Source organism: Lycorma delicatula, chromosome 3, assembly GCF_047948215.1.
Source record: "Lycorma delicatula isolate Av1 chromosome 3, ASM4794821v1, whole genome shotgun sequence".
Lineage (NCBI taxonomy): Eukaryota > Metazoa > Arthropoda > Insecta > Hemiptera > Fulgoridae > Lycorma > Lycorma delicatula.
This window is the reverse complement of record NC_134457.1, coordinates 115,735,484-115,761,198: the sequence shown is the minus strand read 5'-3', so window position 1 is coordinate 115,761,198 and position 25,715 is coordinate 115,735,484. Positions and strand designations below refer to the sequence as shown.

Genomic DNA, 25,715 nt, shown 5'->3' with positions numbered 1-25,715 from the left:
TTTTCCTCTTCTCACCAAACCTTGCTATTTCCTACTACATCAACATATAACATACCCATTTCCCTCTTTAAATTTTTGAACCAACCAATCATTTTTAGACTTCTAACATTCCACACTACAACTCATAAAATGTTATTTTTTAAATTTTCTGGTGACCCCCTTCCTTAGTAGTTCTCACCTGAAGATCCAAACAGGGGACTAGTTTACCTCCAGATTATTTTACAAAGGAAGGCACCTCCATTTTTGTTACATGAAAATGCAGAGAGCTACATTTTCCTTGAAAAAAAAACAGCTTTAATTTTCCACTGGTTTCAGCTATGCAGTACTCAGAAGAATGAATGATGTTGATATGGCCATTTCCTGACCTACGCCCTTAACAACTACTGAAAAAGTTGCTGTCCTCTTTCAGGAATCTTTCCTTTGTCTGGCTCTCAACAAATACCTCTCCTGTATGGTTGCACCTTCAATCCAGCTACTCTATCAGTGATAGAGTAGCCATTGGCATGGTCTCATGTTTCATAGAGGGAGTATTCTCAACAAGTATTATAATTACATCAGCAAGCACTAAATGATAAATTAACTAACATTATATATAATGTTTTTATTATTTATATAATAAAAATTTGAAGAAAGAACAGCAGTTGCATGTGGGGTGTCGCCATCCAAAGTCCAAACAAAGAAAACAGAAAAAGGGTTGCTAGAAAAATTAAAAAATGAGAGAGACTTCTTCTCTACTCCAATAAAATACAACTCCATGAAATGCGTGCAATGAGACTGGACATCTTTGACAAGTGTATGGTGAAACAAACTATAAACAAACTTCATGGACAACTGCCAACTGTGAAAAAAATAATATTAGCGCTCAAAGATGCTATTGATTATTCAGGAAAAGAGATGACTTTGAGAAAAATAATAAAAGAATTGAGCTGGAGGTGCAGCAAAACTGAAAATAACAGAAAGGTTCTCACTGAGCGACATGACATAAAGTTTAAGACTATTCAGTATCTGACTGCCATAAAAAATTTAGAACCGAAAGTAGGCTGATATTGTACATTGACAAGTCATATATATTATCTTCTCATACAACAAACAAATCATGCTGGAATCAGGTTACTTGCTGAAAGTTTCTGTTTCAAAAGGCAGCAGATTATACACAGAAGGTCAAATGAAAGTGAAAAATTACTTAGAGATATTAATTTCAAACTTTTTGATAATTCTGTGGTAATCTCTGACAACACACCCTATTACAATGCCGTTTTAGAAAAATCACCAATTTCCTACTCAAGGAAAGAAGATATAATAAAGTGGTTGCAGAATCATTCTATTCCTCATTCTTCCTCGATGCTGAAACCACAGCTGTATTCATCACTAGCAGAATTAAGTGGTAGTAATGATAATAAAACCTAGCCAGGAGAATTTATGAAGTACAATAAACATATATTAGCCAATTTAATTTTCAGAAGTTGCAAACTTTAAACATTTTTCTTTTCATTTTAATTAATTGATGGTAAGCATAAATGATACAAAATAATTCAACTTACTACTATTCTTAGCTGAAGCCATGTTTTTGACATTGTCTTCATAAATAAATTTATCAATAATAAAATCACATACATAACTATTGCTGCTGGAAGCAGAATTCTATGAAAAGCACATTTACATCACTTCTAAATAATTCATCATCTTGTAGAGTTAGTCTTGTTACTCAATTTAAAGAGAACTTGTTACACCAAAATCAGTCATACTGAAAATTCTTTAAAAATAATAAAACAGACTGGACTACAGAGATGTACTCTACCACAAAATATTTAAGGAAATAGTCTCTATTGTCCTTATCTAGACATGTTTTACCAATTACTGCCCAACATGATTTTCTTACAATGCAAACTGTGACATTATACCAGTCCTGGTATGTTGATTAAATGTTCTGTAGAATTATTCTGTTAAAATAAAAATTAGGCTGTACACAATAAATCAAATCATAGATTTAATTGATATAAGTTTTAAAATCTCAATATATTAGTATTTTTATTAAAACGTTTTAGAGCTTAATTAACCAATTTATGCATAATATCATAACAGTAATAGTAACATTTCTTTAAGAAAATATCTCTAATACACAATTTATATAATACCTATATCACAATTGGAAAACTTAACCTGATCTAATCATGAGTGCAAATTGTTTTCATAATTAATTTTAAGCCTAGTTAAAAAAAATAAAATGACAAAATAAGTACAATTGATATTATTAATTAATCCTAATTATAAAAGAAATTAATATTTTCTTAATTTCCAATTAGGTAATCAACTCAACAGGGATTATTATATACAAATTATCCGTTTACCATACAAATGTAAATAGAATGATCACATAAATATACATACCGTATTCATGTACCTGAATTTTTAAAATATAAAATTTTAACCAGATTTATTTTCAAGATCTTGAGAATAAATTTTTGGTCTCCTGATATGTTAGTACAAGCCTGTTTGAGGGATTGTTGAAAGTAGTGAACAAATGGGCAAGAATGGGTTAATCCATTACAAACACCTCCACCACCATCCTTACTGTTTATGGAATTCTCTTTCATTGATTGACAGATTCTACCTCTAGGGTAATTGTTGACCTTGCAAGATTCTCTTTTTGTTACTGAGTGGAGTGTAAATACCTACTATTTACACAATTAGTACTGCTGTTCTCTTAGCATGTACCGGTAGTTACCATATTGCATTGCCACTGGTAGTTATAACAAAAAGTTATTTTTGTAAAGTGTGTAAAATCTATTCTGATTACACTGCAAGTTTCAAATTAAATATGTGGGAAACAGGGAAACAGAGAAGAGTCATATTTCCTGAATAAAACAAGCCTGGTTGAGAAAGCAAAAACAGACTCTTGCCCAAATTAATGTATCGAAAAAAGCATTCTGAGGTCTGAAGACTGGAAAATTTGCACAACTTGAAGAAGAGTTATTGGACTATGTTAAAGAATTGTGTAAGAATAGTATGTGTGTTTCATATGAAATATGTTTCAAGACGCTAAGAGTTGGCAAACACACAGGGAATCAGTTCGACCAACTTCAAAGCAACAGAGTTTTGGCATATTACTTTATGAAAAGGAAAACCTTTCACTGAAAAGCCAAACATCATTGTGTTAACATATGCTAAATGACTTTAATGACAAAATTACAAATTTTCATAAACATGTCATTGATCTGCAAAAATAATAATTTTTGTTGTCTCAAATAGGCAATGATAATCAGACGCCTAGTTTCTTTGATGTGCCAAGCTACACCACCGTTTGTGAAGAAGGTGCTAAAAGTGTATCAGCACAAACAACAGGGTTCAAAAACATAAGCTACACTTGATGCTTTCAATGATGGCCAATGAAACAAAACTACCACCTTACATAATTTTTGAGAGGAAAATCATGTCGAACAAAATTTTACTCAAAGGAGTTATGTTTACATCCAAAAAGAAAAGTTTTTGATAGATGTAAATCTGTTTCATGATTGGGTGCACAAAGTTTGGAAGAGGTGACTTGGAACATTGCTTCAGAAGGAATCATACAAAATGTCTCCGTTTCTTACTGAGATGAAGGCAGATCTGGCTATTACCCCTGGTGGTCATATGTCTGTGTTGCAGCAACCTTTAGATGTTTTTGTCAACAGGCCATTTAAAGACAACATGAAAGAGTTCTATGCAAAATGGATGGCTGAAGGGGAACACAGTTTGACACCAACAAATAAGACATCCATTGATTGAACAGATATGCTACTAGAAAGTAAAGGCATGGTACATGGGGAATCAGCTCATAATTGTTATGAGTTTTTGAAGACTGGAATTCCAGTGCGCTAGATGGAAATGAGAGTAATGCTTTGTAACTAATTGAAGAAAATGTGTTTTTCATCCAAAAAAAAGAAAAAAATATATATATACATGCATGTACGCCCTGATTATACAGATGTGGTGAGTTGAATAAAATCAACACATTATACTTTGTGTGTGTGTGTGTGTGTGTGTGTGCGCGCGTGTTATTTTTTCTTATAAGTGATTGCTTTCACAATATACTACTATATTTCTTGACAACAATTCACAGAGAATTTGTATGTGATTAAACATACAGAATATAAATTAAAATGAGAACATTTAATTTCTCCATATTATTTTATAAGATTTGGATACCATCTTAAATTATATATATTTATGAGTGTTGTAAATCAATTGAAGTAGTGCATTACAAAATCATTCATAAGCCTACAACAATAAAAAAAAAATTAACTACATAAGATATAATCTTGTTCCTCAAATTCATTAATTAATAAATTGTGCAACATTTTTTGGGTATATGTAGGACGAAAAAAGTGGTGTAAGATTTATACACTGTCATCCACAGTCATATTTTATAGGAAATATAACACAAATTGTAATAATAGATTTGAAATTAGCTTTCAGGTGAAGGTCACGCGACTTCCTCATTTTGTGCCCTCATAGTCGTATTTTGCAGCGCGGAGCGCGTACGGCCGCACATCACCACGTCATTTATTAACTATGCGTCAGAAATCTAGAAAGTCCAAATACAAATATAGCATTTTCAGTATATAACTAAATCACAAAAATTGAAATCAAATTTTACAATAATCGCGCTTAAGGTATTTTACGCACAATAATATTTCATTCTAAAAAACTGTAAATGTTTTTCCAAATATTTCGTGATCGAACTACTTCATTTTTTGGATTGTTATTGAGTAACTGTTATATACAGAGACAAATCTTTTGTCAAATAAAAGACTGGTATAATTAACATTTATTTTATTCATTTTAATTGTTATTTTAAAGGTCTATGTTAACTATTTCAAGACGTATTACATTATGTTTGTCACCGCAAACGCAACTTTTGTTTTGTAATACAATTCGACCAGTTCAGATTACGGTTTTACAATAAATATATCAATCGGACGTGCAGTTTCTTTGGCCGATCTTTAATAATGAAAGTTATTTTAATTGTGTAAGCGTTTAAGATAAAATGGCAGCAAACAGCCCTCATCTTCGGAAACAATCTAAAAAAATTATTTATAGGGTATATAATTATTTAAAAGAACCTGTGCGTAGCAAACCTAATGCTACTATTAAAGAGGTTTTTAATGCAAAGCAAGAAGTGACCGCAACTATGTGTGCTGTGTCAGTGCGTACTGTACAAAATGTTTGTTGTGAAGTTAATGAAATTGCATCAGCCCAAGCAGAATTATGCAAACATTTTTTTGAATCGCTTCGGGTAAAAGTTCCTCATGCAAACTGGGTAACCGATCTGGACGGCTTTAATAAATATATAGTTTATTGAACCATTAAAGAATTTTACGAGATAGGAGAGTATCCGACGAGTAGTAAAATTAAACACATTTGAAAAAATAAATAAATTTTACCAAGAGTGCGTATACTACAAGTAAAATTGTTAAGACCATTACGGTTCCGTTTCGTAAATGTAATGTTGGCGAAAACGTTTTGATGGAGAGCGTTCTTGCTCAGGTAAAAGTTTTAAGGAAAAAACACAAAATTAGACAAAATAATTCTCAACCAATAATTTACTTAGATGAAACTTGGGTAAACCAGAACCCATCCATGAAATACATCTGGCAGAATTCAACAAGCAGTGATGGCCTTAGGATTCCGGTTGGAAAGGATCCGTTCAATTATATGAAATACAGATTGCTATGAGCTTGGTTTTATAAAAGACTGTTCTCGTTTTTCAGTCGAAGCAGACAGGGGATTTCCACCAAGAAATGAACTGTAATGTATTCTGAGAATGGTTCGTAAATTTGTTGCGATCTTTGGAAGAAGGTTGTGTTATCGTGATGGATAACGGCAGCTATCATTCAACGCTTAAAGAGAAAGTACCAGTGACCAACACAAAAAAAGCGGAAATTGTTTCACGGTTAGAAGAAAATACCACACAATTCTTCACACACAATCTTCGAATTACTGTTTATTGTTAATAAACACAGAGAAAAATACAGGCGGTATGAGCTTGACGATATTGCAACATTAATGGGGGATAAAGTCGTTAGACTAACGCCATTTCATTACCAGTATAACCCAATCAAGCTAATTTGGGTGGAAATAAAAGATGAGGTGGCAGCCAAAAACAGTACATTTCAAATAAAATACGTTATTAAAAGATGCCATAAACCATGTAACAGTAGAATGTACAGTAGACTGTAGAAACTGAGTTAGAGATGCAGAAATCCTTCAAGTAGAAGATTTTCATAAAGAAGGATTACAGAATGAACACTTAAAACACATTGTAATGAACTTTTAAGATGACAGTGACAAAAATACGCCAGATTTATTAGGTGATGAAGACTTATAATTTATTTCAGGTGATTTTGTCTTCAGATTATAATTTATTTAGATTTTGTGTAAAGTTTTACAAATTTTTCAGTTTTAAAGTCCATATTTAAATTTAGTTATAACATTTCCAAATTTTTGAACAGGTAGGAAAATTGTATAAATATTTTATGTAAAATAAAATGTTTCAGATGTGAGTTAGTAACTTCTTATGCACCAGTGTAGTGCAATAAATATTTTGGGAATAAATACATAAGATGAGGTGACAAAATGTTGGCCTGCAAAGAAAAATGGAACAATTCAGTATTTATTATTACTGTGGTGTAGGTGGAATGAGGAGAAACCTTAGGCAGTGGAAGGGGAAGAAAGCGTGATCTTCATCTGCAAGATGATTTCAAATCTATAATAATACTCCCAATTGTTAAATCCTATTCTAGGAATATGTTTTTGACTAGAATAGTGTATTTATTTGTCACCTATATGTTTACTGTCTTCTCCCGTTAATCATACATCATACTTCTATCAGATATATGGATCTTGTCATTCCTCAATAATAATGCCATACAGTACAATATGCCTGTATAACTTCTCCAAAAACATCCATTGATATATCTGGAGTTTGATTTATCCACAGAGGGAAAGAATACATAAATATTACATTTTATTTATAACTTATTTAAATATATTAATAAATAATTCAGATTAAAAGGTTGGATGTTGTCATTTTAAATAAAGAATTGAACATCAATAACTTCTAATTGATCTAGACCAAGTATGACCAATTTATAATCTAATGAGATAGCAGATAGAACAGTTTCTCTATTTTACTGACATTTCCACTTTTTGTTAGGAATGTTAACAAATTACATTCATATTCATAAAAACCTAAACGAATCCGATCATAAACACTATTTTACAAAGGATATATTTTTTTTGTTTATATACATAACATATACTATACTAATATAAATTATAATGAGCACTCAAATATCAACTGTAGGTAAAATAAAATTTAAACAACCACATTGTCATATAACAGCATAGAATACAATGTTATGAAGAATTCTCTCTGTAGAATGAACTTCCTCGAATCGGTAATGGATGTGCTTCTGTATTAAAAACCCACTCATCTAAAGGCAGCAAGTTATCATCACTGTATAATAAGTACAAATACTGTAAGTAAAAATAAAGCAAATTATTATTTAGTTAACACAATGAAATTTCATTAATTTAATGATTGTAAGTGCTATAATGCTACAATGTTAATTTTATATTGCTATTACTTTTTGTTATAATGATCAAAACAAATATAATTCATGCTCACACTGTTATCAAAATAATTGTTGTTCCCACATCTAATATTAATGAATGATTTTTTTTTAATTCTTGTAGGTTATATAATAATAATTAATGAAATATAAAAAGTATTAACTTTTCTACAAAATTATTACAATGTCAAAATTTACGGCAGTTTGTTTAAATCCTGCCGCCGAATGGCTTCGACGGCACGTGGCACTTAATAACCTTATGGTGGTCCTGAAAAGGGCCGTCTTTGTCGTCGATTAGCTTCGACAGCTCGTTGTAATTGCTAACCTTAGAGTAGCCCTGAGGAGAAGGACTGTTGTCGTCGAATAGCTTCGACGGTTCGAAATCCATAACCTTGTGGTGGCCCTGAAAAGGACCGTTTTTTGCGTTAGGTCTGAGAAGAGCTGTTGGGTCCGGATGCTGGTCTCCGGCGAAGTCGAGGAGTTGCGGCTCGTCCATTGAAGTCCGACCGGGCTTTCCCTCAGCGGCAGTTGGGTCCCCACTACAGCGTGGCAGTGGTAGCCCCCCGAGCTCCACAGTATCGGGTCGGCGTCGGTCGTTCTTGGCCGGGTACTGCTGCCGAGTCCACCGGCTAGGGCGATTGAAGCCCGGCGAGTTGGAGCTGGCGCTGGAGCAGGAAGGTAGCGTCCGTGTCCAGCGACTCCCTCGGCGGGCCGGCCAGGCCTGCTTCTCCGGAGGGAGGGGCTGGTCGGAAGGTCCCACCATGAGCCGGCCAGGGAACTTCTTCTGTTTTCTTCCATCTTCTTCTTCTTGGTCTTCTCCAGTTGGTGGTCGACGATGAATTATCAATTCACTCTCGTGCACTCTCTTTTATTGGAGCCTGAGAATGGTGGGGCTGCAGCGCCGTTATGGTGGGAGAACTGCGCAGACATCTGCGCGGTGGGAGTGATGCTTGTATCAGCGCGTCCGTATACTGTGCGCCCCGCTCACATCGTTGCTACCGTTATCGCCCGCCGATATTAAATTAGGCATATATGTGGTAGCAATCCATACTCTGTTAGTGGAAATAATTAAACACTTACAGAAAAGCCAAATATTTTTTGTACAAATTAAGTTTAACATTGATTACAAAATGGCCAAACATATTTTGAATAGCTTTTTTGCCATCAGAACCACTATCCAGCATATTACAAAGAGTTATCATTACTTGTCAACTAAGCAGAAAATAGAATCTTTAAAAATGAAATACTAACAAAGATTTACAAATTTTTATGTTGTAAATTGATAATTTTGTGGGCCTTGATTATACAGACCAGATTTTTTATGGACTAGTGTAAAAATAAGTTGAATTTTATGTGCAATATTATTTATATATTATAATAACTACAGTTTCCTCTCCTACAATTGCAATGATTAAGAATGAGGATTCCTTTTGTAAGTTAACCAAGTTGGCTTAATCACATGTAAGCAACCAGTCATGTAGAATAAAGCTTCAGCTGTTACTTTAGACAGCACATTGTTTTTGAGGTTATAATTTTTTTTTGGCATTGACAATTAAGATCTAGATGATGAAAATCTTGCAGAAGAAAAAACAGCACTGTAGGCTTTTCAATGAAATGATATTCCAATGTGAATATTATCACTACATTAGAAGTCTGACGGAAGTTATTATTTAAGGATAACATAAAATATGTTAACTCAAAATTGAATAGTTTCTTCTGACAAAATATCATTATTTGCTAAAAAATATATTAGGAGATATTAGTAGATATGCTAATTCAGCATATACATAAACCCTTGTAGTTAGTGTCAGTGAGATTATTAAACTTAGACTTACAAAAAAGTAACTTATTTTTAAATAAAAACCATTTGGATAATAATGTAATTTTTTTCACAACAATAATTTTGTAACAGTTTCAAAACAATTTCTTAATGACTTTTAATTGAGTCAAACATCTTTCGACTTGCTGCAATGTTTTTTCCCCAGAAATTGCCTTACTTAATTAATATAAGTATACAGTTAAGTATAATTAAGACTAATTTTAAATGACTCAAATAACTTTAACTTTTCTTATTAAATTATATACTAAAGACAGTAAATAAAATACAACAAAAATGTATTACTCCCATTTTAACGTCTATTTGAATTTATGGCTTGGTCTTTTGCACTATTGTCTATAAAATCCAAGATTTAACACATTTAGTACTACTGAACTGCTCATACGGATACTTGTACTTATTTACACAGACTATTGTAAACAGTGAGGAAAAAGTGTGCTCTAGCAATGATAGTTCATGAAGAGCACCCTGTGGTCACCACTAAACACTCTCATTCCCTGAATGTAGAAATGGTAATAATCAGTTTCTCCATAATAGGATATCTTCATTACTGAACATGAAATCAGAATTTCCTAAGCAAGTTTTAACTAAGCAGTTGATGTAGGAATAACATAAATAAAAAAAATTGGCAGGTTTGTTCATTTTTCAGACATAGATATGACATTTTTTTCAGACATTTTTCAGACATAGGTTTTTCAACAGGATATAATACATTTGTACAAACATGCTATATAAAACTATTTTATTAAGCAGTTTAAGCATCCAGAACAAATTCCTTTGATTACATATGTTCTTCTTATGACAGAAGTGATTATAATAATGGTGACAAATGATTTAAAGTGCTACCTCAAATGGTTTAAAATCTACACTTAACAGTGAAAAAAACTTCACCTCTTTCCCATAAAAAGATCTGAAAGTACTTGGAGCAATCTTCTCCCAAGATTAATGAATATTTCTCTATTTATTAAAAACAAATTGTATTTTTAATACATAGAATGGTGCTGTAAGGAGCCTGATATTGCTTCAGAACAAAGCATAGTAGAGAGATGAACATATTAAATGAAACATCCATGGAGAACATCCAGCCCATCACTGAGCAAATGTTTAGTTAAGAAAATGCTGCACAATTGTGGCAAAGTGTGGAGAAGAACCATCTAACTGGAAAATGGAATTCGCAGTATTTGGGGCACTGCATACCCTTCTAACATATCCAGAAAGATATTCCCATTATAGTTTTTTCAGAAAAAAAGAAGGGACCAATAACTCTGTCTTGTCCAATAATTGCACCATACATTCACTTTTTCACTGTCATGCTAATGTTCAATAACGGCATGTGGAGGTTCAGTATCCAGTATACAAATATTATGCCGATGTACTCATCCAGAAACATGAAACGTTGCTTCATCAGTGAAAATGAACTTTGAAAAAATCATCAACCTAATCAGAATCATCAACTTATCCAGAATGTCAACAACAAAATCAAATCATTTCACCTTTTCCTGTAGATAAAGTTGTAAAACCTGAATTTGTAAAATTCAAGGTTGTAAAACCTTGAATTTTGTAGTGAAATATACCCATCTTTTTAAGACATTGTGAACAATTGTTTTAGGAATGCCCAACTGTCTACCACACAGACTTCTTCAGGCTACGCAAGAAACTTGTTTGCACTTCTTCAATTGTTTCATTAGACACCAATGGCATTCCTGGACATGTTTGCTTAGTAGGCTACCTGTTCCTTTGAGTTGTTTATCCCATCACTGAATGTTATTTTCATGCAGGGGGTCATAGGCCCCAGCAGGGGGCCCAATCTTGTTCATTAAATTTCACTCCAGTTGACTGTTTTGCATTTCTAAACCTTAAAAAAAGCTTGAAAGGAAAGAAACATTTTAATAAGTTAGAGGTGTTAACAGCAACTGAGCAGTATTTCACTGGCAAAGTATTTCAGAGAACAATGCATCAATGTATTGAATATTGAAAATCCAAGTATAAATTTTGAAATCGAAATCATAATTTAGGTCACCAGAATAAGTTTTAAACAATAATATTATAGATATTATAAACATAGAAAAGTTGTAAGTTATTCTCATTTACCCAGTGGAACAGTGAAAATATTATTTACCTTTAAAGTTTCTGCAAGAAAAAAACTCTGTTGTTCATCATCTTCTATGGGATTTTCATGATATACATTTCTAATACCACTAAAACCACCTTGTACTCGACAATATTTTTCCAATGCCTGAAAACAGAAATAATGTTAGCAGTATAAGCCATGCAAAAAATACTCAATTTGATTATTAGGTTTACTGATTATGCACTATATTTGCCTTCCCATATATAATGCAAACCATTCAACGTAATAATAATTATATCAATAATATTTTAATTAAAATTTGGTCCGTGTATTAACATGTTTTTCAATTATGATCAAATAGTTACTTCTTGCTGTACAAATGTGACTTCCATTATTCTTATAACTGTTGTCTCAATATTATCTTTCCAAAGAAACAAAAAATTATATCACTTTAACTTGTAGGATATTTCATCTTAATTTAACATAAAATGTACTACATTTTATCAGGAATTCATTTCAAAACTCTTTATTTATGGTTTTCCTCTCTCCTGGAAGGTATTTTGTAAGTTTTTCCATATTAATTTCTGTGGTATGTATGTTAGTAGTTCTGTTGTGCTAGAATATTTTAACAATGTAAGTAATTGTGTGAATATTTTCAGTAATGAAGGTAACTTTGTTGTCTTTAAAAATAAATAAAATCATTCATAGAACTCACACTAATGCACACAAAACTCAAGGATTATAAAAGTTAAATTATATGCAGCAAATTTTTCAATTTCTGTAGATAAGTGGCCTTTTTCAAACGCCAAAAATTTCCATTTTCATATTCCCATGCAAAAGCTTTTTTGTAAGCTTCTGTTGTGAATTAATTCATTAGTAAAAGAAAAGATTACGTTAGACAGATTAGCCCACTGGGCTAGTCGTGGTTAACTTGTCATTGCAAATCAGTTGTTTAATAGCTGATTTTCAAAGTTTTGTTGACAAAATAGTGTACACTCGAAGATTCTTTATAGTACAAACATATATATATGTGTGTGTGTGTGTGTGTGTGTGTGTGTGTGTGTGTGTGTGTGTGTGTGTGTGTGTGTGTGTGTGTGTGTGTGTGTGTGTGTGTGTGTGTGTGTGTGTGTGTGTGTGTGTGTGTGTGTGTGTGTGTGTGTGTGTGTGTGTGTGTGTGTGTGTGTGTGTGTGTGTGTGTGTGTGTGTGTGTGTGTGTGTGTGTGTGTGTGTGTGTGTTATTTGCACATATATAAATTTTTCATATTTGATTTATTTTATACATATAATATAATATATATAATAATATATATGTATATATATATATATATATATATATATATATATATACATATATATATATATATATATATATATATATATATATATATAATAAGTTAAGTCGGCATATAAAATAATTTTTTAATTTATTCAATTTTTATGCTGCTAGAATTCATTTTAATAAAATATTTTATATGTAAATTTTACAAACAGAAATGAATTCATTATCACACACAGTTCTTCCAATAAAGTAGTAACCTTTAAAATATATTCCTTCACCCAATATGATTTTTACAATGTCGATACCCTCATCACTCAATCTCAGAAGTGGGGAATGTAAATATCATTATAAAAATACCAATCTACAAAACAAAATAAAATTATACTTCTATGAGACCAAACTGGAAAATAATTTTTTTTTTAAAATACTTTAGTATATGAAAATAGTCTTAACAAGTACAACTTATTATACCTTCCTATTTTACCAAATCTTCAGACAAAATAAAATGCCTATCACAATGGTTAGTAAGCTTGTGAAGTCCTTTCAGAGATCCATCAGAAGACAGATGATAGCAATTTTTGTCATGGGAAAACAGAATATACCTATGACATATCCACATGCATCACTAGTCTCACTATCTCCAACCATAATAAAGTGGAAGTTATTTTCCAAACAGTGTTCACAAGTGTATTTATTACAACAAAGTACAGAAGATGCAAAGGAAGGAAGACCAATTGAGCCATTACCATTATCTGATCACACAATTCTGTGAGTTACAAACTTCTAATTCATATCTATATTCCAACACAACAGGGTTATAATATCCCTATAAAATGGATGTGAAATGAAGGATCCAAACACACTCATAAAAAGTAACACCAGCTACAACACAAATTTTATGTTTAATAAATGTATATTTAGCAAGTATAACTGACAAAATTTATACCTCAACGAAATCCCAGCCCCATTCACGATATTTTTCATTTTTAGTAAATCTCCACATGTAGAAATATGACTCTACTGTTTCAGGCCGTAATATGTAGTGCTTTTCTTCAAATCTATTAGTTGTGGCTTCATTTTTTTCAGTAAATCTAAAAGATTCTGGTCCTAAATGTGTTTTTGCTCGAATATATGACTCATGACAAGTATTTGTTATGCCCGCAGCTATCTCCATATACCTGTTAGACATGTAGTAATTTTTGAGTGTATTAGCTGCTAGACTTAGCAAACCACCTGAAAAAGTTAGTATTTTGTTAAATATAAATATTAACTAATTTTTTTAGTGTACATTTAATAAAAATTCAATTTCATATTTAATTGTTTCAAATAATTTAACATCCTGCAGAAGGATGTGATAAATACACACATACACACATGTATATATATATATAAATTATAAAAATGCTATATATTATGCTATATAATGCTATATATTATTATAAAAATATATATATATAGTGCTATATTATGTGTATATATATATATATATATATATATATATATATATATATATATATATATATATATACATAATATAGCTTTTTTTTTGTTGATAAATTATGCTGTTTTTGATCTGTTATCCAAGCCTTTCTGAGCAAGTCTTCCTTACATTATGAGACTGTAACAATAGCATATTTTAAGAAATAAAAATTTTCTGTACAAGTAAAACAGAAAAAAATCCATGATTACAGATGTGTTAATAACATTAATTCCATATATGTTCATATTTAAGAACTAATATAAACAGATGTGTTAATAACATTAATTCCATATATGTTCATATTTAAGAACTAATATAAACATTTTTCTGTATTAAGTGCACTACTCTTTCATCAGACAAAAAGTCAATATGCATTTTACTTTCCGATACATAGAAGCTCTAATCGGTCAAAATTGGGCATATCTGATTTTCACTGAATCTTGATGTATTGACCTCTAAGGACTCCAGAAAAATGATAAATGGCATCAAAATTTCCGCAACAAAATGTGCGTACATATGTACGTATGAATGTATGTTGGCATGCAAATCACCTTATATCTACAGGACTACTTGATCAATTTTCACCAAAATTGGGTTGATTACTTTTATATATGGGGCATTATTAATGCTATTAAATTTTTAATTCAAAAAGTCAGGGGGTGGGGTATACAGGGGGAAAATGAAATCATCTCCAGATTTTGCATAATTAAGGTTACATTTTTTTGGTGAATAAATAAAAAACTTTTGTAAAAAAATATTTTTGCTATATTTCATCCCCACCCCTTAAAATAGGTTTAATTATGAAGAATTATAGAAGGCAGTACAATGGGGTGGTACAAGGATGATACATTTTTCATTGCATTTTTTTTTTTTTGAGAAAAATTATTAAAAAAACATCTTTTGTGTAAAAATCTTTTTGCTAAATTGCACCCCCACTCCAAAAAGTAGTAATAATTTTGAAGTGTTTTAAAGGCATTGAAGTGGGTCTTTTTTGGTGCAGTTTTTTTCTATTAGTATCTACTTGGATCCACAAATTTGTTCCCTGTCAAGTGGGGTCTTAACCCAGCCACCCCACCCCCTTACACACCCCACATTCCACTTAGCGACCAAACTACTGCTGTAGTTGTCTGCTATGTTGTGATATCACAGGTGAGCAGTAAAATTAAATAAATGAATAATATTTAAAGTGTAAAAATTATTTAAAGTGGATGCTAGTACCGCCATACCCATGCAAATGATATACAGTATACGAATGTGCTTTAGTTAGAATCATTGAATTAAATAACCAAAATATATTGTATTTAAATAAAATTATAAATATTTTAAATTAAGTTGTGTGTGTAAGCCACATGACAGGAAAGTCCTACAACTCTGTTGTCAGCTTTTTTTTTTTTAATTATTACATTTTATTTAGCTATTTATTTATCTATTTTCTTAAACAACTGGAGAGAAGAAATTTTGTGTTGCGTAAAATTTTCCCAACCAGACCAAGTGTCAAACTTAGAATTTTCTAAATGAAAGGCAAAAATAAAACTACTCTATCATGGAGGTCAGTGGATTATATAACATTTATTGTAAAATACATTACCATAAGTTAATGCTTCTATGTTTTTATCAATAATAACTGAAAGAATTTCTACTTTTACTATTTTAAAATAGATTTTTAACTTTAATAATTTTTAAAAATGTATTGAACTGTTACCTGATGAAATAGAGTACTAAAAAATTGCTCCCAACAAAAAAGTAAAAATTAAGAGCAAAAAATAAGTATTTTGAATTATTTGTTGATTTATTCTGCTGCTGAGATGCATCTTTATTTTATATTTATGCATATGTACATATATCTATTTACATAAATTGTGTATTTATTCAAAAAAGTAACAAACTGACCATTATAACAGGCAAGATGATCCATTTTATGTTCAACGATATTAAGTATAAAATCACCAAAATATAAGAGACCAGATGGACTACTAGTACACAGCATTTGAGTAATAGCAGCTTGCATTGCATCATCATACATGTGTCTTCCTTCTTTATCTTCTTTACCACTTTGAATCCATGACTTTAAGAGATATTCATAAAAACTGTCACCCATTGCACCCAATGACACATGAACTGTAAAGTAAGACATGCTTTATCATAAACTTGATTTATATTGAAACTTATTTATCCTATACAAATTTTTCTTCTACATAATATATACTTTATATATGTATTAGCTCAATTAATGCATATAATAAATATAAATATATGCACTGTGTAATATACAAGAGTTCATTTTAAGTACCATTTAAGATCTCTGATTTTAAGACTTAGATCTCTAAATTGTAAGATCTAGAGAAAACTTTAAATGGGGACTTCACTTATTTTCCCTTAACATGGAATTGACATTTTTAATTCACTTCCATTTTTCATTCTAGTGACCAAATTTTTTTTTTAAACAGATACATTTTTTATCAGTTTTAGATAGAAAACATCGTCTACTTTTTTTCTTTTTTTTCTCTTTTTTTTCTGTAGAACAAAAATTTGTAACTGGTTTCTCCTTCCGAACCATAAGTAATTATGCTAAAATATCACATGAGAGTGGTGACCCCTCCCCAAAAAATCCAACCGTAAATGATTATATAATAGTAAACCTCCATGTTAATAAACTAAGATCCAGTAAATTTATAACAACTAAGATGCAGTAAGCACTGCTTATGTCATAAGCACTATCATCACTGAGTTCTAGAACTTGTCCAGTCTAAGGACCACAAGCGTCAAAAACATTCAATTCATATGCGAAGATTTTTATCAAATAGAAGATCCTCATTCACATATAAAGACAGGTAGATAAGCAAGCAAATGAAAAATTAAATACAGATATAAAAATAAAAGATTGACAAAATAAGCAAATATAGATATATGTAAAGGTAAATGATAAACAGTTCTTACTGTTTGTCATTTACCTTTGCATATACCTAACCGTTCTTACCTAACAAGTTCTACACCTAACAGTTCTTACTGTTTGTCATGTCTTCTTTCTGTTTGTCATTTGTTGTTACTGTAATTATATCAATATCGGTTGCGAAAAAAGTCTCTCCAAGATCTATGATAAAACTGGCAAGTGGCTAATCAGCCTATAAGAAGAAACTTTCTATAAGGGCTTACCTGAGAGGATCTGTGTCACCTTCTTGTGGATCATCGTCATCTGAGAGACTTTCCATTTCAAAGGGAAATGTGTCATTCAAAGAATCTAATTAAAAGTATAATTTGGTTGAAAATGGCAGCATAAACATCTTATGCATTATAGAGTCAAACCCAGGAGTCTTTCTTATTTTCTTTACCACCTTGAGTTCACTAGAAGATACCTCTTCCAAAGAGAATGGTCTTATGGGCAGACTCAGAGGGACAGAGCTATTCAAAAAGTCAAAACTTTCTCCCTAATTTGCTTCTTATTCATCGTGGGGCCTGAACATCATGCCAAGATGTCTAGCAAACAGCTTGACATCAGCAACCACCACAAACTCATCCATCAGGAGCCTTTGAAGGAGAAAAGGGGTGACTGCCTGAATTTTCCATAATAAGTTTTGTCTCTCTTCAGAGGAGAAAAATGTTCAACTAAATTCCTGAATGACTCATTCTTCTTAATTTTCCTCAGCAATTTCCTTAACCTCTGAGAAGGGCTGTCTATCTTTCAGCCTCCTGTAGCACTGCCCCATCTCCTCATAGTTTTTCTCTTATCAGAAATCAGGTCTAACACCTGATTTAAGATGCCTGTTTATTATACTTAAAATAACTGTTTTAAAATACTTGTTTTAAATGTTTTTCCATAAATGCCACTATTCAAGATCTATAGGTTTTCAAAGATGAAAACCAACACGGTGAACAACATAATTCATATTTTTCATATAATTTTGTAATAGGAAACATCATTTTAAGATTTTTTTTAAAATAATAATTTTTCTTTTTTTACATTTCAGCTGAACTTGAGAGGTTTGTTGTATGAATTTTTATCCAGACAGTACTTTTACTACTCCAATATTTAGGCATGCTGTATTTGCAGAGAATCCTTAGAAATTGTTACGGTTTTTGAAACTCAGAATGTTCTGAAAAAACTGTCTCATTTTCAAAAACAAGCAAGTCATCAATGAGATAATATTGTTACATAGCTTCAAAACAACTGTATGAATTCTTCAAACATTAAATAATAATGTTTAAATAATAAACAGCTAGGAGTCATATTAACAAATTCTACTGTACACTTAAATCTTTCAAATATTAAAAAATAACTGGGATAATAAAAATAGATTAAAAAAACATGTTAATAAAGAGTCAGTTTGAAACCAACTATTTAATAAGAGTCAGGAAATTCCTACAGCAGTCTCCGTACACAGATAAATATTTTATAATCCATTGCACTCAGTGGAACCCCTTTACAGTAAGGACCATCAACTTCTTAATATTTTTCAGCACATAATATCACATATTTTTGTGATACTGCATCAAAAAAATGCATTCAAAAATCCTTTTGTCATAGTGTGTGTATACATAATAACTGAAGCAAATAAGCAGTAATTTTTACATTTACATGGAAAAATGCATAATTTAAAAAAATTATCTAAGCTAAAATACATACACTGTCCCCATCTGCCAGTTTCAGGATTCAAGAAATTTGGATATAGACCACGCAGTTTTCCAAGACTTTTAACAAATGCACGAATATTATTAACCTTTGTTTTATACACTGAAACTCCAGTTACATCTGACAGATATGTAAACTCAAGATGCAGTGATCCAAATTCTGCTAGTATACTAGCCCCTCCTGAAACCCAAGGATAATTTTTGCTATGCTGTAACAAAATAAACAAATAAAATTACAATAGATAAGAAGTATTATAATAATATATAGTAAAACCCTCTAACACAGCATGCTTGTTCATCAGCATCACATTTAAATGGTAGAGTCTTCCTAGCAACTAAAATGCTGAGGCTCACACAAAGTGATAGATTTTGCTGTAATTTGAGTAAACAGTACCTCCCACATTATTTTTTTTAAATTAAAATTTATTTATAAAATATATCCAAAGACGTAATATTAAAAATAAAAACTAATTTTTTTAAATGTACTTTTAAACTGCATGATAATCACATATACTCTTTGTACTTTTCAGTTTTCCAGATACTATTCCATGAGTTGTCATTTTTCTTTCCAAGGACCTTTCAGAACTAATTATCATCAACATTTTCTTCAGTGAAGTTTTCATGACCACTGTCAATTGATGAACTGTTTGAACTGTTTTCAATGGCACCCATCTTAAAAGATTAGCAGTTTTTTTTTTTTATGTAATTGAATAAATTGTTTGATCTATGTTGTTATATCTTTAATCTAATTTGTTGTCAAATTCAGTGTCTCTTTTTCTGATATATTTCAAGTGTATTTAGTTAGGTCTTAGTTTTAAAAGTATTTTGTTACATGCAAAATTCTCATGTTGTGGTTAAGAATGTAAGTTGTACTATTTCCATTAAGTCATTTCCACAACTTGATTCTGTTGTTGTGTCTAGTGTCTGTAAATCTTCCTGCATCTGTGGGTTAACATGCAACCAGTCTGTTGCAATTAAAGTAACCAATGTTCTTTAATTTGTATACTCAGTTTGCTACCTTGTCATTCAGATATTTGTTAGTTTACCATAAGATTCTGCCAAATCTATCTGTTATTTTTAAAGTAGTATAATATAATTTTCAGACAATTTTGGCAATTTTGTATGACAGTTGTAACATAGTATTACTTACATCATGTGATGTACGTAGTAAGTGACATCATTGTTAGTAACCTCTTCTTAGTTTGTATGAATATTTAAATTTTATTTTATTTTCATTCAGTATTTGATGGTAATCTTTAATGCAGGTGTACCTATTGAGATAATCAAAACCCTGATTATCCCTGTTAATCAATAAATAAATTTTTATACTTTTACAATGTAGTCAAATTTAATTAAAATATTATTATTATTATTATATAAATATATTATATTATTATTTCATTGAAATATTATATGCAAATTTGTATGTAAAGACATTTGTTACACTACTTTGTGTAAAATGTAATTTATACTTTCTTGGTTGGAAACATTTATATTCACATTCATCTAATTTCTGTCAATAGATGTAGTTTTAGTTTTTTCCTGTGCTTAATGTAGTTTATTGTTGGTAAATGCAAATGGGTGACTGTTAACCAATGCTTGATGTTTTATTGTGCCGGTCTCCACGGCACAAGTGGTAGGGGTTTGTCTCAGCCTTTCATTCAGAGGTCCCGGGTTCGAATCCCGGTGAGACATGGCATTTTTACACATGCCATAAATCATTCATCTCATCCTCTGAAGCAGTACCTAATGGTGGACCTGGAGGTTAAACAAGGAAAAAACAAAAGATGTTTTATTGTATTGACTTCACTGAAATTGTCAGCAAAATAACATGTGTGTTAAACAATTCAGCATGTAAGAAAGCTGTATCATATTTCTTCTGTTTTGATAATTTTAATTATATTTGTTTTAATTGTGTATTATCTATTTTAAACACAGCGATGTCAAGAAAACTAAATAATTTGCTGTATTCATATTCTACAGGGAGTGTAATCTGGACTATAAATTACTGATCATAAAGAATATGTAACATTGATTGACACTTGCTTAGTTCAGGAAAATTATGGCATAAACATAGCGATATCAGTATAAAACATATTTGCATGTTTCTTATTGAGTAATACATGAGTGTTTTTGAAGTGTTATAAAAATATCTTAGCCAGAAGGTTAAAAATGGTGAAACTGTTATTAGCCTCAATTGAATGCAGTATTTGGTTATGTGAAATAACTTTGTTCTGTTGTTTCTTGTATCAAGGTTAGGATTAAAGTTATGTATTCTGAGGATGTGTTATTTTCCAATAACTCATGTAAAATTTCAATATTTTCTTATACAAGAATATTACAGTATAAAATGGTTATGAAATATGAAAGAACAAAGAGATTAATTATATAATAATTTCCACTTACCAATTTTTATTATTATGTTCCAGTGCTTTCAGATATTAATCCATCATTAAGAACATTTATGTGTTATGCATTATAATTATTTCCTTCACAAATGAAGATTATTTCCTTCACTAAAACCGCCGTAGCTGTTGATCTAAACACAAATCTGCAAACTGTCGCAATCAGAATGAAGCTTCCGCTGCAGATCACTATCTGTAGCATATTCTTGCCGAATTTTGATTGTAAGGAGGATGACTTAGCAGAATTAGTTTTTCAGTTTCCCCCACCAATACTACTGGTGGGTGATTTCACTGCTCATAATTCTTTTTGAGGGTTGGATTGAATAGATCCCCGTGGAAGAGAATTGGAAAGGTTCTTCCTGTTCAATTCTGAACTTATTCTCTTAAACGATGGTTCAGGAACTTTTTTCAGTACCAGAGATGGATCGACGTCCTGTATAGATCTAGCACTTATAAGTGGATCGATAGCATCGAGGTACACCTTCCATATTTTAGAGGATCTACATGGAAGCGATCATTTTCCGGTGATAATTTTAACTGACTTTACAAGGAAAACATATCCCATCTCCAAAAGATGGTTGTTTGATAAGACAGATAGAACGAGCTTCACAGCTAGGATGATATATTCCCTGAAACAAATGGAGTTATCGAAGCCATTGTCGACGCTATAACTACTGCAATACTTGACTCAGCATCAAGATATATTCCCAAAACACCTGGGAAACTCAAGAAGCGACCCGTTCCGTGGTGGAACGATGAAATAAGTGAAGCTATTAAAAGAAAGAAAAAAGCGTATAACGCCTTTAAGAAACGTCCCACACTAAGAAATCTGGAAATCTAAATACCTTTAAAAAATACAGGGCTTGTGCAAAAAGACTTTTGATAGACTCTAAAAAACTATCCTGGCAGCAATACTTGTCGTCCATTGACAGAAACACAACTGCATTAGACGCTTGGAAGAAAGTGAAGGCGATTTGCGGGAGTACAAGCTTTACTCCCATAACTAGCCTTCAATATGAAGATGGAATTAGAGATAATCCAAACGAAATTGCAGAGTTACTAACCAATCACTTCGAAAAAGCCAGCAAAACGGCTAACTACGATGAAGATTTTAGGACAAAATAAGCAGAACTTGGAAGTCTACTAAATTTTAGAAGTGAAATAAATTATTCATATAATGCACCTTTTAAAACAGAAGAATTTGTGAAAGCGTTGAAGAAACCCGGCAACGCAGCTGCTGGTCCGCATGAAATTCATTATAACATGATCAGGTAGCTGAATACTGGTGAAAAACGTAGATTGTTAGAACTATATAATCAGATATGGTGGGATGAAATGTACCCGCAGCAGTGGAAAAAGCACTTATTGTTCCAGTGCCAAAGAAAGATAAAAATTTGACAAATCCCAATAGTTATCGTCCTATTTCTTTGACGTGCGCTATGGGGAAAATATTTGAAAAACTAAAAAACTACTACTAATAGCAGTAGTAGTGTTTATAAAAAAAAGTAGTCTATATCGCAGATATAGACCGAATAGTAGTAGTAGTAGTAGCAGCAGCAGTAGCAGTAATAGTAGTAGTAATAATTTGTTTATTTGTTTTGTTCGTGCAACAGAACAGCTATATAAAACCTTCGTATGTTGCACAATATTACACAAAAACACATTACAAAATAATTACAATATCATAACAATTGTTATAAGTCAACAACTTACACATAAATTAAAAAAAACAATATTTAAAATAAAATAATAATAATAACAATTGTAAATTCAAATATCATGGATTTAATCAGAACATCAATGGAAACACCTGACAATATAGTGCAATTTACGACCAGCAGTGAATATAGCTGGAACACAGTAGCAGGTTACGTTAGGCAGATTCTAATCCAGAAATATGTCGATGAAAGAAGCCAAGGATATTAGTATAGACTAGGGTAGGGAGGACAGCCTCAGCTGGGAGGGCCGACATGCCGAGATGTGTCGGTTCCAATGAGCCGCTGGGGACTCCAGGGGCTCTAAGTTAGGAATATTGAAACGCCACGACAAACCAGGTATGGCGTGGTGTCAGAAATGGGCAAATCTAAATAAGGAACTCTCAAAAGAGCTGAACCGGTGGCCGACCTGTCATGCCGGATGTACAACCGGCATGACACTGGTGGGGAGGCCCATTAGAGTAAAAAAAAAACTCCCCTGGGTGGCGTAATACCAAGTCGGTCCGGCCCAGGGGAGTTGAGAGGAAAAGAAAAAAAAAAAGAAGAAAAAAAAGGGCGTTATTATTATTATTATTATTACTAAGAAGATAGAAAAAAAACCAAGCCAATTCAACCTCTTAAGGATGTGATATTAAGATATAATACACATTGCAATCTTTTTTTTCTTTTTTATTACTCATATTAAAGGTAAGTTACATAAATATCTAACTTAGACATAATATCCTAAAGAGACTGTCATATATTAACGTAGAACCTTTTTGGCAAGTGTGAGTATTCGTCTGTGAGAAAGTATTATACATTTGTAGTATAATACAAAGTATTATATTATACAAAGTATTATATTATACAAAGAATCATACAAAGTATTATACATAAGTAGTACACATTTTCTACTGGAAGAGTTGATCAAAAACTGTTCAATATTCTTGTGTGTAAACTAATTTGGAATGTAACAACTGCAGAACACATATGCAAAAAGAAAGATATTGCTTGCCTGATTGATCAAAATGTGTCACATGACTTCAGTTTTATAAGCATTATAACTCATCTACAAAAAATTAAACTTATATAAATAATCTTACCCCAGTTTCAATATTGATACTTGAATGTGGTATTCCAGTATCTGTTTCAAATGCTGGAAGCAACTTTTGTGCTACAAGCTCTGCTTTTTGTTTAAACATAACATCCCCAGTCAGAGCAAAACAAGATAGTAAACCACCAACAATTCTGATATTCACCTCAAATACAGACAAATACACATTCTGAAATAATAAATAATACTATTAATAACAAACTGACTGCATAAATAATAAATGAAATAAACCACCAAATCAGTTTAATAAAAAAGAATTAAAACTGGAAGTGGTTATACACTATTCAAAACAGATCTTAAATAAAAAATATTAAAACTCATAAAAATGTGCTAATTTTGAACATACTAAATAAAATATCCTTGTCAAACTACATTTTGTGATAATTTAACATCAAAATGAGTAGAAAGAAAAAAAATTTATAAAGCAATATTTTATAAAACATTGCATTAAAGAAGAAGCTCAAATTACAGTGACAAACCTACTAATACACATTATAAAATAAACTACATGTGATATATGAGCACCTTACTTTTGAACCTATTAAGGTAGATAAATCTTCAGTTTTTTTTTCATCTTTTTAATTTAATTCTTGGTGATTCAGTGTTAGTGTTTGGTGAGTAATATTTGAATTTAATCTAACCCTGAATTTACAACTACCTTACAATTAACTTATAACTTATTTATTGCTGGGGGACGAAAGGTATTATATAACAAAGTAAAAATTGTTCAGTTAAACTTACTTTAATCTATTTTACAAAGAAGTCTCATCAAATGTAAAAATCCAATATAATTTCTACATGAACTTAGGACCTAATAAGTGGCTCATATTCAGATCAATAGCTCTCGATAATCCGACGAATATTGAGCAGCTCTGGTGTCAAATTACTGGAATTTGTCGGACTACTGGAATTACCCTAACTTCAATGGAATAACCAATAGAAAACGTTACATACTTTCATATGCATTTATTAATTTGAATAACTGATGTAATTTTATTAAGAAAATAATACAACTAACCACTTACTTAACAGAAAAATATTGGTCAGTAGTCTTTTGTTTATTTGTTTTTTTTTTTTTGCCTTAATGGACAGTTTAAAACTATTTTCTCGCAAACGTTTTAATTTTAAAATATCAGTAGCTGCTACTTCATTTTCTTAAGCCCACTTGATACACATGTTAAACGCATTCAAAGCAGTTTCGCGACCTACAGTACTAAACGATGGCGAAGGTTTTCGCTGTCATCATGGTCTTAACACATCTTCAGTTATCTCCCGGTTGGCCATTAATTGATAATTTTCATCTTAAATTCTGGTCAGCCATTCATGTATCACCTTGTGTCAGTCCTTCTGAGTCGTACTAACTGCACAGTTGGCCTAGCGACTCCCTAATGCCGTTTATTTCAGCATCATAACTGAAATCACTACTTTCGGATGTTGTAGATATTTGTTCATTTATTGGTTTATTGGATTTTTCGTAGAAATGTAACAGAGGATGAGTTGGCCACAAATTTTTCCAAGAGCACACTATTGTTTTGACAGGAATCTTTTACCATGTTTGTGCTAAATCAAACACGACGTCTTTAAGATTTGTTTGAT

At 31.4% G+C, this 25,715-nt stretch overlaps 1 protein-coding gene across 2 annotated transcripts in view; it reads right to left on the bottom strand.

Moving 5' to 3' along the window:
• Positions 1-1,455: 1,455 nt before the first annotated feature.
• The window catches only part of LOC142321919 (mannosyl-oligosaccharide alpha-1,2-mannosidase IA-like), a 42,387-nt gene continuing 18,127 nt past the window's right edge, over positions 1,456-25,715 (bottom strand). For both annotated transcript variants that reach the window (XM_075360437.1, XM_075360438.1), the window contains exons 4-9: positions 24,109-24,288; positions 18,902-19,115; positions 16,171-16,398; positions 13,747-14,033; positions 11,570-11,686; positions 1,456-7,518 (exon numbers count right to left, since the gene is read on the bottom strand). In XM_075360437.1, the coding sequence (XP_075216552.1) occupies positions 7,399-7,518; positions 11,570-11,686; positions 13,747-14,033; positions 16,171-16,398; positions 18,902-19,115; positions 24,109-24,288 (1,146 nt within the window). In that variant the 3' untranslated portion in view covers positions 1,456-7,398. The remainder of the gene's footprint in view (positions 7,519-11,569; positions 11,687-13,746; positions 14,034-16,170; positions 16,399-18,901; positions 19,116-24,108; positions 24,289-25,715) is intronic.